The 16,821-nt window shown below is 45.5% G+C and overlaps 2 protein-coding genes across 2 annotated transcripts; both read left to right on the top strand.

Annotated features, from left to right (window-relative positions):
- The first annotated feature begins 1,007 nt into the window (after positions 1-1,007).
- Positions 1,008-5,407, top strand: LOC135396392 (uncharacterized). Its single transcript, XM_064627378.1, has 2 exons — positions 1,008-1,061; positions 5,066-5,407. Exons 1-2 carry the CDS (start codon positions 1,008-1,010, stop codon positions 5,405-5,407), a joined length of 396 nt encoding a protein of 131 aa, XP_064483448.1.
- Positions 5,408-13,216: 7,809 nt separating this feature from the next.
- LOC135396262 (holotricin-3-like) lies at positions 13,217-13,519 on the top strand. The gene has a single exon (XM_064627296.1). The coding sequence runs from the start codon at positions 13,217-13,219 to the stop codon at positions 13,517-13,519; it is 303 nt and encodes a 100-aa protein (XP_064483366.1).
- Positions 13,520-16,821: the final 3,302 nt, after the last annotated feature.

Raw genomic sequence — 16,821 nt, 5'->3', positions numbered from 1 at the left:
AAGAAGCCAGTCATATTCGAACATCGTACTGTTAGGAAAATATTTCTTGTCATTGCTTTGACAAAGGGAACCGCGAGAAGGAGAGGAAGAGAAAATAAGGGCGATTACGTTTTGCAATGAAATGAAGTATTTTGAGTGTTATTCCGGAATGGACCATTTCCATGTTCGCGTCGCTCCTAGCGGCGGAATGCCGAACGTCGTATTTGAACCCCAAGTAAAAATGGCGTCGCTTTTCGGACTGGCACGTCGCGTGGGAAAATAGCTAGAGAAGATTGCAAGAAGAATGCGAAAAGAGTGAAAGCGCGTTATACCGCTTACGAGTACAAAGCGGCGTCATGCCTCTGCCCCAAACGTCCCTTGAAACCGATTATCTCTCTCGAAAATAACATGGGAGCCGCCTGCAGATGGCTACGCATGCGCATACGCTTATGCGGAAAAAGTCCATTGTAGACTTATATAGACTGCACAGTGGAATAAAGGAGCGTGCTTGGACTTTATCACACATGCATACGTGTAATTCAACGGCAATCAAGTCCAGCTATGAACAGCGCAGTTAATTAAGTCTCACCTCGAGTGATTTGCTGCCGATTCACAACTTTTGTGGTGCCGAAACCCGAGAATAACTGACTGCACTTCAATGGACCATTTTCGACAACGCGTATGCGCATGCCCAGCCTTTGCATCCGCCATCTTTGAGTGGAAAACATCACTATGGACCCACCTGCGGGCTACTGTCATGTTCATTGGGGAAAGATAATCGGTTTCGAGGTTACGCAGACGTTGGATGTCTACATTTGACAACCCTTTGTACTGGTAATGAGTACAATGCGCTTTCTGCATTCTTCTTCCAATCTTCTCTTGCTACTTTCCCACGCAACGTGCCAGTCCGAAAAGCGTCACCATGTTTATTGGGGGGAAAGACACGACGTTCGACATTCCGCCGCCAGTTGCGACGCGAATATGGAAATGGTCCATTGCATCTTTCTACATTGATGAACGAGGTCGAGATGGACAGTCTCAAGCACAAACGTGCCGCCCGCCGAACGCAGATCCCAAAGGTGGTAAACGAGGTGGCAGAGCTACGAAGCAACATGAACGGGTCTCCAAGGTCCCGGGAGCTACGGTGGACAATATGGTGACAACCAAAACAACTATAAAAGCTAACTGCAGACGAGCTCCTCTTCCCCCCCCCCCCCCCCTGTTTATAGAGCTCAAGGGCCCACTTTACTGGTTAAGGCCTATAGTCTAGAAGCCACACGGTACCCACAGGGACTCTACCCTACGTGGTCGAATCCGTGATTCGAACAGACACTAGGGGGAAAAGGCAGCGCCACAATACCTCCAGAATAATTCATTCAGGGTTGTGCGTCACTTTGTTCACCCCTGAACACATATTCCAGAGGAAACTCATGCGTCCCATTTAATACTTGTCGGATGTCATTTTCATACAAGTTTTTTTTTTGAAGTATTGTGCTGTAGCAAATCTATTGAAAGGTCTGCACACGCGAATACCAAATACAATGAAATAATATACTTATCCCCAGAATGTCCCTTTAATTTGCCCCAGTAACCGGGAACTGTTACGCAACACAAGAAAAAAAAAGAAACAAGGAAGGAGAAGAAGAGAGAGCTACCATAAGGTCGGACTGGCTACCACAGTTCTACTACTCTGTAATTCCTCAGAAAAATGCAATGGAAATTTATTCATTTATTTATTTATTTACAATGCTGTTTATCCATTCTTGTGTGTCGTCACAGGTGGCTAGGGTACAAGAACATTTCAAACTTACAATTTCAACACAACAGACAATGACAACAGATATTTCCAAAACAGTTTCGAACTCAGATGCCAAACCAGATACATTTTGTTCATTTTGTTATAGAACCTTCGATACAATAAAGGTACTAGGTGTATATGGGAACCCGAGAAGGGGGGGGATATGTTTATTAAGAAAAAAAGAAAGGAAAGGAGATGGGAGATGCAGCCTTGTCACCACTTGTAAACTGTGAACTGTTATATCGAAACAGTCTTTTAGGCATGATAGGCATATGTCGGCGAGTTCCTCCGTTCAGCTTTAAAGTTTCTCATTATCCCGTGCACTTCTAAGGGATGGAGATATGCATGTGCATATTCAGTTTTTCTTAATTCCGTGTTAGCGCCGCGAAGCAACTGTGGCTATGAGCGGCGTACAGATGTGGGCAGATGGAGAGAGGACAGCAGGAAGGAGTGGGGGACAGGGGGTTAGTATGCGTCCTGGGCCGACTGTAGGGATAAGACAAAGAGGACGAAAAACTATACAATTCAATTGGTTCCACTAAGATCATCAGCCGAAACCGAAAGTAAAGTAGAAAATGACGACAGCTATAAATAAAACGCTTGTGTGGTAAGCAAATTGCCTGAGAGGAAGGACAAGGCTGATGAGCAACATTTTGGACAGCCTCCGGGGAGGTCATTTCTACATCAAGAAAATAAAACAAACAAACAAACATGAAGATGAAATTCGAAGAACCGGCGGGCACGCGTCGAGCATGGAAGGTGTTTCCACGTTTTCATCTATGTGGAGCAGATTATAGGAAACCTTGGTCATGAACATTTTTTTAGCGCACAAAGTGGTCAAGCTAGTGAAAGTGGAAAAGAAGGGAGTGCGGTGTGCGGAGGTTGTATAAAATGGAAGAGCAGCGGATGAATAGCACAGTTCACATCACAAGTTTCAGCAATGAGCAGCTTGGTAGGTATTCCCCCGATGTGCGGTGGAGGGCGGTGTCATAGACGCTGGATGCTGTTTGAAGACTGTGCTGCTACGCTATGTCTCGAACACCAGAAGGTGTCTTGACGGTAAAAACGTTAGTTTATTTGCTGTTGGTCCCCTGCGGTTGTACTATAAATTGATGCTTAGGACACGCAGCCAGTGGCAAAAGCCAGTGGTACACGCTGTCCGTGGCAAACCTGTTATATGTCCCATGTAGGAAAACTAGTGCAGAGAAAGTGCCGATAGGATACAGTTGGGTGGTGAGTATACTCTGGGAGTGAGCCGCGGTTCTGCAAACGAAGAACCGTTCCTTATGGTACTCTGAGGGAATTGATGCTACTTTATGTAAGGAGCACGAAAGTGCCGTTCACGAGGTTACTAGTTTACAGAGAGCATGGCATAAACGCAGACAAACTGGTGGGCTAACTCCGTGATAACAAACCTGAGCGATGGGCAAAGCTACATACGGGACAAACAACAGCACAACAGCTCAGACCAGCGCTTTGAGCTGTTGTGTGTTTGTCCTGTGTAGGTAACTTTGGCCATCGCTCAGGTTTATCATCCTGGGGTTGTAATGTTTTCACAAAATAGTATCGTGTCACGTGAAAGGGAATTAGAAGGATAATGTCTATGTTTTTTGGGGGAAAGCCGTCGCTAAGTTGTCTGTAATGCTTGAAGGTTGGCCGTTGTTGCGATTCCCCCCAACATTAATTGCACTGGGCAATACTAGACTGCCAGATCGAGCTCTGGATTTAAAAAACGAGACTAACGATGCTGCATTGTAGAATGCGGCCTGGAGAATAGCCAGGAATAGCTACATGGGGAATCGACGTGCAGCTGTCGTGCTCCTTGCTTTGGTTCATGCGGACTGTGCTCGTGACGGGTGACGATAGCGGTGCCGAGAGGACGAGGAATACGATCGTAACAATGTCTTCAAAAACGGCTTGCTGCTGAGCTAACCTTCGTGCATCAAAACGTGTCCTACAAGCGACCAAGTTCTTTTAGTTATTCTGTAAGTTCTACAAGGCTTGCGCGAACAGTCTCTATTTTTTACTTTCTGTCTCATTAAATTATCCCTGATCCTTGATCCTTAGTGATTTTCTTTCTTGATCACATCGTGGAGCTTCTTTTAAACATTCCAGATGTTCTTTTCCCGATGGTGTAAAATGGTGTAAATACTGCAAGGGATGCCATAAAATTAGGTTGCTAAAAAGAATTAGTATGTGCGGTGCATCGAAGGAATGCCGCTCCAAATGACTCGGACACCCGGATCACTCGGATAAGACACTCGGATCGTCACAGAGACCAAATTTCTCACGAGCAAGTATTCGTTATGTGAGGAACTGGATAAAAAAAACAAAAACAAAAACAAACACACACACACACACACACACACACAAAACACCGATTAAGCACTGATGCTTCAAGGTGGTTTTTAGGCGGTTTCTATTCTAACAGTGTGTCGTGTGGCGATTCTCCGATATGCATCGTTGAAATGTACGCGCTAAAGAATGTGTTTACTTTACCTCTCCATCCCAGAAAGTGACCACAACGAAACGTTATACAAAAATGCGGAGTCTATGGTTTGTGATTTCGAATTTTTAGTGTACAATACGCTTTAGTGTACAAGAAGTACTCTACAACACGCCATCTATAGACTAAGACGGGACTCGCTATTGGCGTGATGTATAATCCTTTAACTTTGTTGTTAATAATCCAACCTGTCCCCTTGTTAATTGTCCTAGTTTTCTGTGTTTCAAATCGTACGGTGCGGTTGAATGAAACAGACGTCACATCCACATTTTTTTTCCTGATCACATTAGCATCACCGACGGCACAAAAACCCTATCGGTCACCTGGGAAGTGATCCAGGTCCGAATCCGGTCACCGGCGGTGTTGTTTGGGAAAACATGCTTTCCCTGGGTTTTCCTCAGACGCTTTAAGACAAATGTTGGCAAGAGGGGGATTAATTCAGCATTCAAGAGTGATGCGCCCACAGTTTCCGCTGAGTATTTTCCGTGTATCAATGTTCAGATTGATTTGCGGAATGCATCAAGCGCTCGTGATATCTGGGCTCTCTGCTAAGGCTGTCAGGCTTTAAGGCTTTGCCACACACGTGCCAAAAGATAACAGTTGGAATGTGAGAGGACGGTACCTTATGGGCTTGGATTTTAAAGCGCTTTGTCGTGACTAAGCCCGCATTTATTACTATTCGAATCGTGACAAAAAAGTAAAATTTATAACGGTTACGGTATTTTAGAACTCTTACATCAGATTATCAAGTGTTATCGGATTTTTCCATCTTTGATTTACAGGGCGTTGCTCTCCTTCTATTCGTCTTGGCTGGAGCCGCTATGGGCGGCTTTCTCGGAGGTCACGGTGGAGGACATGGCGGTGGCCACGGTGGTGGAGTTGTCCTACTGAAGGGCGGATTTGGCGGAGGCTTCGGCGGTGGACTAGGCGGCGGACATGGCTTTCACGGTGTTCAAGCTCTACAAGGACCCACGTACCTAGTCAAGACAGTTCACCACGTCCACAAGCTTCACGGTGGTGGTGGGCATCTTGGAGGACACGGAGGAGGCTTCGGTGGCGGATTCGGCGGCGGCCACAAGGTCGTTCTCCTCGGTGGTCATGGACACGGCTGGCATGGACGCTAAGGAGGACCTCGTATGAACCTCAGTACGCGCAAAATTGCGGTACAAATTCACAAGATACGCGTTTACATTGACGAATGCAATGATGTTGATGACATACTTTTGTACATAATCTGTAAATAAATTCATTCAATTTGTTATCCAGAGAACGTGAGACAATGGTGAATTTTCTCTGAAATGGTACAAATGGTTCCATCCTTACCGGCCTCGGTTACTCGAGCACTGCTGTCGACGCCGTGTTTCTGAGACCTTTTGGTATCACGGACATACTTCACCGGACGTATCTCAACGCGTCGGGATGCAGAGAGGAATCTTCTAGATTACATTGTAGACTTCATCGTATACTGTCATTTAACAACAGGGAGGAAATTTCCCTGTACCTACCAAGCTACGACTAGCCATCTGTTGAATGAAAGGAACCACCCAAGAAACTAGTCATATTTGAACATCGTAGTGTTAGGAAAATCTTTCTTGTCATTGCTTTGGGGAAACCGCGAGAAGGAGAGGAAGAGAAAATAAGGGCGATTACGTTTTGCAATGAAATGAAGTATTTTGAGTGTTATTCGGGAATGGACCATTTCCATGTTCGCGTCGCCCCTAGCGGCGGAATGCCGAACGTCGTATTTGAACCCCAAGTAAACATGGCTTCGCTTTTCGGACTGGCACGTCGCGTGGGAAAATAGCTAGAGAAGATTGCAAGAAGAATGCGAAAAGAGTGAAAGCGCATTATACTGCTTACGAGTACAAAGCGGCGTCATGCCTCTTCCCCCAACGTCCCTTGAAACCGATTATCTCTCCTCAAAATAACATGGGAGCCGCCTGCAGATGTCTACGCAGGCGCATACGCTTACTCGGAAAAAGTCCATTGTAGACTTATATAGACTGTACGGTGGAATAAAGGAGCGTGCTTGGACTTTATCACCCATCCATACATGTGATTCCACGGTAATCAAGTCCACCTATGAGCAGCGCAGTTCATTAAGTCTCACCACGAGTGATTTGCTGCCGATTCACAACTTTTGTGGTGCCGAAGCCCGAGAATAACTGACTGCACTTCAGTGGACCATTTTCGACAACGCGTATGCGCATGCAGAGCCCTTGCATCCGCCATCTTTGAGTGGAAAAAATCACTATGGACCCACCTGCGGGCTACTGTCATGTTCATTGGGGAAAGATAATCGGTTTCGAGGTTACGCAGACGTTTGAGGTCTAACATTTGACAACCCTTTGTACTGGTAATGAGTACAATGCGCTTTCTGCATTCTTCTTCCAATCTTCTCTTGCTACTTTCCCACGCAACGTGCCAGTCCGAAAAGCGTCACCATGTTTATTGGGGGGGGGGGGGGGGGGAAGACACGACGTTCGACATTGCGCCGCCAGCGGCGACGCGAATATGGAAATGGTCCATTGCCTCTTTCTGCATTGATGGACGAGGTCAAGATGGACAGTCTCAAGCACAAACGTGCCGTCCGCCGAACCCAGATCCCAAAGGTGGTAAACGAGGTGGCAGAGCTACGAAGCAACATGAACGGAAAGCGATCATACTAACCACTATGCCACGGGAGCTCGTACGTACTCAGTTTTTTGTTGTTGTTTTTCTTGTTTTTTTTTATGGAATAGCATGCCGACCTTGATCTGGCAGACATTTCCCTCTAATAAAAGTATATTACCCCCTCAGTTCGAGGAGAGGGAGGGGTGGTGTTTTTCTCCGCTTTTTTTTTCTCTCTCTGTTGTTGTGAAGTTCACTCATTATGGGTGCACAGCAAAATTCGTCGGGTTACGAATTCAATTCCTCCACCTCCTCCTTCTTCTTCTTATTTTTTTTTTGTAACATTCAAACTCAAAGTCACACTCTTTGGGCGGCAGATTGTTCCAATCATGAACCGTGCGATGAAAGAAAGAAAACTTGAAGACGTCTTTGCGAGCCGGAATTTCTTGTAACGCAAGACAATGCTTATGTCTGGAGACGCGTGCGTCTCTTATCAGGTGTGGCGAATTAAATTCATTTTCGATTAATTGAAACGGGTGCTTCAGCCGCTGTGCCTTTAAGTATATCTCTGTTGGTATTGAACTAGCTCTGCGACGAAATACATATGCGGATGTAGTTGCACGGTGCTCTTTAAAAAATGCAACGGACAGCTTTCCTTTGAACGCCCTCTAATTTCTTCCTATGAATTCTACGATGCAGGTCCCAGACTATAGAAGCATATCGCATTATTGGCAGAACTTGAGATTTTCATGCTGTTAATCTAACCTCAACAACAAGAACAACTTTATTTGAAGGTGACGAATGGGGAGTTTCATCGCCAGAGGCGATACTCTACTCCATTACTGGTGGTGATGTGATGAATGAAATAATGAGCCCCTTCACAATAAGGATTGAAGTCCTATGGTGTCCAAAAAGGTCAAACCTAACCTTGAATGTGTAGTACTTCGGCATTCGTCTTAACTGGAACAACCTCTGCAGGGACTTTTGTACCACCTTATATATGTACGGTCGCTTTAAGGAGGGTTAGACTGAAAACACACTCAAAGATATCTATATGAACTGACCTGACTTATAGCTACTTCATTAATACAATATAATTATATGGTAAAGTGTTATATGTTTTTTGGCACATGCATTAGTACGCATTTCTTGTTGTTTATGTTTAGTTGAGGCATTTGACTCACATGACTTTGATCATCACTGCACGAAATGCGGTTATACAATGCGCTTAGAATAATCATCAGCATAGAGACGCAAAGAGACTCCAAAACTATTAACCTCAGCAGTATCATTGATGTATCGATTAAACAGTAGAGGACCTAGCACAGAGCCTTGCGGCACCCCAGATTTAAGTTTAGCAGGCCTGTACCTTTGAATGTCCTACTTCAACATACTGGTTTCCTACACTAGGTATGATTCTATCCATCTTGCAAGAGCAGTGTTATAAAGAATACAAATTATAGTTTTAACAGCTTAATTGGTATTGTGGATGGTATTAAACGCTTTTGCAAAATCAATAAAGATTACATCAACCTGATAGCCGCTGTCCACTGCCACTGCCAAGTCATAATGGAAATTCTAAAAGTTGCAACACAATCGAAAAATGTTGTCTGAAATCATATTGCTTGAACTAAGTATGCAGTATGTGTTTCATAAGCTTGAAAAAATTAGAAGTAAAAGAAACCGGACGATACGTATTTATTTAAGTTGAGTTGAGTTTGAGTTTGATTATAGAAAAAAAAAAAAAACGGAAGATATTGAATTCGTCACCTGTCGAATTCTGCTATATGATTTCAGACAACATTTTTCGATTGTGATGCAACTTTTAGAATTTCAGTACGACTTGGCAGTGGCCGTGGACAGCGGCTATCAGGTTGACGTAATCTGATGTAAAAAATTTGATGTAAAAAAAACGGAAGATATTGAATTCGTCACCTGTCGAATTCTGCTACTCCTACAAATGAAATGAAATGAAATGAAAGGAACAAGAAAAATGAAAAGATGAAAACATAAAAATAGAAAAACATCACCCCTCCCGGTCACCGAACTGTACGTGCACATGCGTAGCTACATCCCCTAGAAGTGAACTCAATTGCGAGAAACTAACAGGAACGGGGAACTCGACGACACATGCCTAGAATCTGAGGATCTCCTGATTTATGTACTGGTACAACTTTACTAATCTTTCACTCATTGGAAGCATACTAGTCCCGAAAAATCCAATGGAAATTGATTTTCAAGTACCAGGCAGACCAAACCGTGTAACGCCACAGAACATCATTCGGTAGACCTTTTGGTCCGCAACTCTTCTTTACATTTGCTTTTAAGGGGAGGGTAAGGATACCATCTCATGAGAACGAAGGATCTGAAAGACGAGCCGTTGATGATTCGTGTGAACTGTTAGGTGCCTAACACTTTGTTGAAAGCACTTTGGAAATAACTGTTGAAACGACGAGCGACTATACTTGGATCTTCAATTACTTCGTCGCCCTGCTGAAGGGTAATCTCATTGCTACATTCGAATGCTAGCTGCCTGCAGAACTTCGAGGGCTCGTTTGTCACGAGATTAGTGAGTGTAGTGCTGAAAAACAATCTCTTAGGATTAGCAAGCTCCTTTCAGTTGCGCGCTTAGAAGTAGTAATCGCAAAGTTAATTCGGTGGAAATGAGATGATTTTAGTTTGTTTTCTACAACGGGCGATTCTGCGTCAATAAATATATATACAGGGTGTTTCAGTTAAATCCCCGGGCTAAATAATTCGCGAACCGGTGCACCAATCGAAGTACTTCCTTTTAAGTATCTGTCCGATACGGCCTACAAGCTGTGCACCGTGTGAATGAGTGGGAGGCGCTCATTATTTAAATAAAAATGCAAATGAGTTTCGTCAGGGCGCCGTCGGTATTAAAATGGGTACTACCCCTTTTGGGACCTTCAGTGGGCACCTTTTAGTGAAAAATCTGCCACGCAAGCGGGTCATTTGTTGCAGTAATTAATTGGTTTCGGTTTATATATTTTTGTCGCGGCTGGTCGCGGTGAAGCGCGAAAGGACGCTTTTCCACTCAGTTGTCCACCAATGAATTACGTCCTTACAACAATGAATTACGCCAATGAATTACACCAGTGAATTACGCCCTTTTGCGCTTTGCCGCGACCAGCCGCGACAAAAATATGTAAACCGAAACCAATTAATTACTGCAACAAATGACCCGCTTCGGTGGCAGATTTTTCTCTAAAAGGTGCCCACTGAAGGTCCCAAAAGGGGTAGTACCCATTTTAATGCCGACAGCGCCCTGTTTTAGAAGTTACGTTTTTTTCACGAAACTCATTTGAATTTTTATTGAAATAATGAGCGTCCCCCACTCACTCACACGGTGCGCAGCTTGTAGGTGGTATCGGACAGACACTTGTAAAAAAGAAAGTTATTCGATTGGTGCACCCGTTCACGAATTATTTAGCCGGGGATTTAACTGAAACAACCTGTATAATCTCTCATTAATCCATAGGTTTTGCTTGGCTAGCCTCTTACGGAGTATAGGGATAAGACAAAGAGCACGAAAAACTATACACTTAAATTGGTTCCACAGATCATCAGCCGAAACCGAAAGTATAAAGTAGTATACTTTATAGTAAAGTAGAAAAACGACAGAAGCTATAAATAAAACACTTGTGTGGCAGGTAAATTGGCTGAGTGAAAGGACAAGGTTGACGAGCAACATTTGGGACAGGAGATCATTTCTACGTAGAAAAACAAGAAATAATTAGAAAAGACAGAAAGAAGAAAGGACGTGGACGTAAGGATGGAATTCGAACAACCGGCGAGCACGCATCGAGCCTGGAAGGTGTTTCCACGTTTTCATTTATGTGGAGCAGATAATAGGATAGCCTTGGTCATGAACATTTTTTTAGCGCACAAGGTGGTCAAGCTAGTGAAAGTGGAAAAGAAGGGAGTGCGGTGTGCGGAGGTTGTATAAAATGGAAGAGCAGCGGATGAATAGCACAGTTCACATCACAAGTTTCAGCAATGAACAGCTTGGTAGGTATTCCACCTGTGTGCGGTGGAGGGCGGGGCCATAGACGCTGGATGGTGTTTGAGGACTGTGCTGCTACGCTATGTCTCGAACACCAGAAGGTGTCTTGACCATAAAAGTGTTCTTCAATGTACCGTTGGCCCTCTTACGCTTGTACTATAAATTGATGCTTAAGACACGATTGTACACACTCTCTGCGGCAAACCTGTAATACGTCCCACGTAGGAAAACTAGTGTAGAGAAAGTGCCGAAAAGATTCAGTTCGGTGTTGAGTATACTCTGGGAGCAAGCCGCAGTTCTGCAAATGAACTTATGGTACTCTGCGGGAATTGATGTTTCTTGATGTAAGGACCATGAAAGTGTCGTTCACGAGGTTATTAGTGTGTAGAGAGAATGGCATAAACGCAGGCGAACTGGTGGGCTAACTCCACGATAATAAACCTTAGCGATGGGCAAAGTTACGTACGGGACAAATATACAACAGCTCAGACCAACCGGTTTGAGCTGTGGCCATCGGTGTGCATGGCCAATCGTGTGCAGTGCAACAGGCCATCGGTGTGCATGGCCTGTAGGTAACTTTTCCAATCGCTCAAGTTTATCATGGGGTTATTAGTGTAATGTTTTCACAAAATAATATCGTGTCGCGTGAAATGAAATTAGAAGCAGAATGTCTATGTTTTTGGCGGAAAGCCGCCGCTAAGTTGTTTGCAAGGCTTGAATATACTGGCCGTTGTTGCGATTCCCCCCACTGTACCATAGGCAATACTAGACTGCCAGATCGAGCTCTGGGTTTATTGAAGGAGACAAATGATGCTGCATGGTATAATGTGGCCTGAAGAATAGCCAGGAATAGCTACCAGCAAGGTCGCCATGCAGCTATCGTGCTCCTGGCTTTGGTTCCTTCGGTCCGTGCTCGTGGCGGATGACGATAGCGGTGCCGAGAGGACGACGAATACGATCGTACCAATGTCTTCAAAGACGGCTAGCTGCTGAGCTAACCTTCGTGCGTCAAAAGGCGTCGTACAAGCGACCAAGTTCTTTTAGTTCATCTCTAAGTTATTTTACTAAGTTCTACAAAGCTTGCTCTAACAGTCCCTATTTTTTTTTTATTTCTGTCTCATAAATTATACATGATCCTTGATCCATAAAGATATTCTTTCTTGATCGCATCGTGGAGATTCTTTTGAACATTCTAGGTGTCCTTTTCGCGGTGGTCTAAATTGGTGCAAATACTGCAAGGGATGCCATAAACTCCGGTTGCTAAAAAGAACTAGTAAGTGCGGTGCATCAAAAGAGTATGCCATTCCAAATGACTCACACACATATCACTCGGATCAGACACGCGGATCATTACAGCGTACTTATTTCTCACTAGCAAGTATTCGTTATCTGAGGAACTTGGGGGAAAATAAAGAGATTTGTGATTTCAAATTTTTAGTGTACAATACGCTTTAATGTACAATAAGTAGTGTACAACACGCCGTCTAAACTATAGGACAGGGCCTGCTCGCTATTGACGTGACGTATCGTTACTAATCCTTCAACTAAAAAAAAAAAAAAATCCAACCTGTCCCGTTGTTAATTGACCCAGTGTAATGTGTTTCAAATCGTCTGGTGCTATTGGATGAAGCAGACGTCATAACGACTTTATGTGCCACCTGGGAGGTGACCCGGGTCCGAATCCGGTCACCGGCTATATTGTCTGAGTGTTTTCCTTGGCTTTTCTCCCGACGCTTAAATACAAATATCGGCACAGCTCCCTTTGAAGTCAGCCCAGGACGCACCATCCCCCCACCACCCACCCCCCTGATAGCCGTGAGGTTGCCAGCCTAATCGTGGCCGACTACGACAAGTAATTCGCATCACCACCACTATGTGTCACCTGGCGCAGGAGGGCGATTCATTCAGCATTCAAGGGTGATGCGCCCGCAGTTTTCGCTGAGTATTTTGCGTGTACCAATGTTCAGGGTGTTTGCTGAATTTATCAAGCGCTCGACATATCGAGGCTCTCCGCTAACACTGTCAGTGCTCTCTACACACGTGCTAAAATATTAACAGTTGGAATGTGAGAGGGTGATACTACCTCATCGTGGGCGACACGATTTGCATTGCAACGCACTTTGTCACGGCTATACGTGCAGACTTATCACTATTCAGATCGTGACAAAGAAGTACAATTCATAACATTCTATAGTAGTTTACAACTCTTAAATAAGGCTATCAAGTGTCATGGGATCTTTTTATCATTGATTTACAGGGCGTTGCTCTTCTTGTATTCGTCTTGGCTGGAGCCGCTATGGGTGGCTTTGCCGGAGGCCTCGGTGGAGGACATGGCGGTGGCCACGGTGGTGGAGGTGTCCTACTGAAGGGCAGATTTAGCGGAGGCTTCGGCGGTGGACTAGGCGGCGGCCATGGCTTTCACAGCGTTCAAGCTCTACAAGGACCCACGTACCTAGTTAAGACAGTTCATCACGTCCACAAGCTCCACGGTGGTGGTGGGCATCTTGGAGGACACGGTGGAAGCTTCGGTGGCGGCTTCGGCAGCGGCCACAAGGTCGTTTTTCTCGGTGGTCATGGACACGGTTGGCATGGACGCTAAGGAGAACCTCGTATGGATATAGGCTATGCGCAAAATTGTGGTGCAAAGTCACACGATACGCGTTTACATTGATGACCGCAATGATGTTGATGACAGGGTTTTGTATATAATCTGTAAATAAATTCATCCAATTTGTATTCAGACAACATGAATCAATGGTGAATTTTCTGTGAAACGGTGCAAATCGTTTCATCCTTATCGGCCTCGGTTACTGGAATATTGCTACCGACGCCGTGATAGCGTTTTGGAAGCGCGGGTATACTTCACTGGACCGGTCTCAACGCCCCGGGATAGAGGAGTCGGCTAGACTTCATTTTAGACTTCATCATAGTCATTTATCAGCAGGGTGAAAAAATTGTCTGTACCTACCCAGCTAGGGCTAACCATCTCCTGTATGAAAGAGTTTTACACGCCATAATCATTGTTTATGTTCTTTTGTTCTCCTTGAGCATGCGCTCTAAGTTCATACTCAAGCATGATTCTACTCGCTATCTGTTGCAGACTTCTAATAAGTACTGTGTAGGAAACTTATTGTAGAAAAAGTATCGACAGGATTAAGTTCGGTGGTGAGTATGTCCTGGGAGCGAGCAGTGGCTCTGTAAGCGAAAAACACCTTCATGTGGTTCTTTGCAGGAATTCCTTGGTGTAAGGACCACAAAAATGATTTTCACAAAATTAGCTGGAAAGCAAGAGCAAGTTTAACGTACGGACGACATCTTGCAAAGGTGTCTTGTCTTTCGCCCTCGGCACTCTCTTTTGATGGCTCCCAATCAATGTTCACGGAGACTTGGAGGTGGCTCGGGCTTGCACCGGCTGTGCTGTGCTGGATAATTTCGCTCATGACGCTCTGAGGCAAATGTCGGGACAGTTCGCCATGATATCGGCCCAGAACATACATTAGCCCTCGAGGAACACGCCGACAATCGGCAGGCTGACCGCTCGAAACTTAAGCAACGCAACCAACAAGTAACCACCAGCATTCAAGATGACCTGATGCGAAATACCCCGTTTGCACACACTGTGTGAAAGAAACGTCATGACTGGAACTGATACAACAAAACATTATACTCGGCAAACCTTACTGCACTACATCGCTAACGGCGTTCTAGTTCAATAAGGTAGAGTAAAGCTTCGTTATAACTAATTGGAATTATCGTTTATTCGAAATTGCGCACTGTCCCAACCGAAATGCTTGTGTTTCGAAGCCTGATTGTTCGAAAATAATACCGTTTCCTGTTCTGCTTGGAGCACCTCAAAAACTCGGCTTTGTATTTTTGTTTTCGTTTCTGTTTCGTGACGATTTTCGGCAGCGATTTCCGTTTCTGTAGCAGAATTTCGTTTCCGTTTCCGTTGCCTACCTATTTGCGATACCTGTTCCAGTTTCTGTTTCTTTTAGATCCATTCGTCTGTTCTCGACATTACGGTTTTACGAGGAGGTCTGCGTGCGTGAACCCGTTGCCATTTCTAGGCTTATTCTTTTTTTTATTCCGTGTTAGCGCCGCAAAGCAACTGTGGCTATGGGCGGCGCACAAACGTGCACAGAGAGAGAGGACAGTAGGAAGGAGTGGGGGACAGGGGGGGTATATTTATTAGACCAAAGGAAAAAAGGGGGAAAGGTCAGCCAAACGGGACGTCGGCTTGCTATTCCACAAAAAAAACAACAAAAAAACAGGGGGTTAGTATGCGTCCTGGGCCGACTCCAGGAGGAGCTGTGCCGACATTCGTCTGCAAAGTCTGCCGGAAAACCCAGGGAAAACCTTGGACAGCACAGCCGCTAGTTGCATTTGAATCCACTAATCTTCTAATCTTCCGCACGACCTCGCCTGCCACCAACGAGCGGACGCTTTCACCCGCGCAGTCATGCCGCTGGTCGCTCAGTGTCGGCACAGCGCGTATCACCTGATGTCGTCCACGTTTTCTGGCAACACAAACACCGCGGAGGTACAGCGTATAGGCGGTGTGCTGCGGAGCATTCGCAGATGTGCAGCCACTGCTGCGGGAGACGCAGACGCGGTGGTCGAAAATGAGGAACATATAACCGCTGTGTCGATAATGCCAGGAAGCGGCGTGCTACAAAGTGTGCCGCCATTACACTCTTCCAGAGGTCCAGAGATGCGCCCGAAAGAGTACAGTGACTTTAAGAAGTGAACGCGCTTGCAGGCAAAACCCGTGTTTCTGCACGACGCTCATGACAACCTGCGGTCGGGTGGACGGACCACCTTTCGTCTGTCGCGATACTATCGCATTTCGTACGCGCTTTGGAGTGCCCCAAAGAGTACAGTGATTCTATACCATAATATGCGTTCTCATATGGCAACTAATCACGTGCTTGGGATAGCAAATGCCAACATTCCACAGCCTAATTGAGTACGCTTAACAATTTATCCCTTACAAAAACGAAAATTGACCTCTAATTGATAATTAATTGATTTCATATTGACGCTACTGACTATACACCTTCTTGTGTGGGAGAGATTTACTAGACGGATTTCACATGGTACTATACAACAAGCACAACACACACATAACATACACAACACAAGATCAACGATACGGGGCGATGCAAATTGCGGATATTAACAAATGAGAGGCAATGAATGATAAATGATCATGGATGGGTCAAAATATGGAAGGTGAAAAAAATATGTACAAAATATGAATTCGCCTATGACGGGACGCCGGCGATGGTGACGAGACCGCCGACAGCGCGAACAGAAGGGTGATGGCCCCAACAGCGCACAAAACCATCCTCCCCTAGCGCAAACAGTTCCCTCTGGAGGACGCTGACGACGCGAACCCGCAAAGATCTCACAAGCAGGAGGATCGGGACGTCGCGCCTACGCTGCGCCACAGCCTTACATCTGGCACCCCACAAGACCTGGGCCCCACAAGCCGTCACAAGCACACTGTACCGCTGGCTGGCACATCTCCGGTCAAGGGGTATTGGGCACATAATGTTTGTATGCCGCCTGACTAGCTGCCAGAATATGCGGGCTATGCGGCATTCGAAGAGCACATGACAATTGGTCTCTACACTGGCGCAGTATGGGCAGATATTCGTCGGAGTCGTGTTCCACACGTGGAGGCGATCACGCGTCGGCTATATGCTCCACGCAAAACTCCACAGTGTGTCGAACAAGGAAGGAGGGAGCCACGAGCACACAACCCTGCTCCACGCGATGGTGTCCACTTGCCGACGACGGTTGGCCCAGATTGTGCTGCTGCACGCCTCGTCCCACAAAACTGCCTGCGACATATGAGCGGGGCTGGTGGAGTTCGGGTTCACAGGGGGAGTGATCCGA

Source organism: Ornithodoros turicata, chromosome 1 (genome assembly GCF_037126465.1).
Source record: "Ornithodoros turicata isolate Travis chromosome 1, ASM3712646v1, whole genome shotgun sequence".
In the NCBI taxonomy this organism is placed as follows: domain Eukaryota; kingdom Metazoa; phylum Arthropoda; class Arachnida; order Ixodida; family Argasidae; genus Ornithodoros; species Ornithodoros turicata.
Note: the sequence above shows the minus strand (reverse complement) of the source record. Positions and strands in the feature narration are given on the sequence as shown.

Bases quoted from the DNA above. Each gene is read 5' to 3' on its own strand.
- LOC135396392 (XM_064627378.1), top strand. From the start codon at position 1,008: ATGGACAGTCTCAAGCACAAACGTGCCGCCCGCCGAACGCAGATCCCA. The intron at 1,062-5,065 runs GTAAACGAGGTG...TTTGATTTACAG, and splicing joins GAACGCAGATCCCAAAGGTG to GGCGTTGCTCTCCTTCTATT.
- LOC135396262 (XM_064627296.1), top strand. From the start codon at position 13,217: ATGGGTGGCTTTGCCGGAGGCCTCGGTGGAGGACATGGCGGTGGCCAC.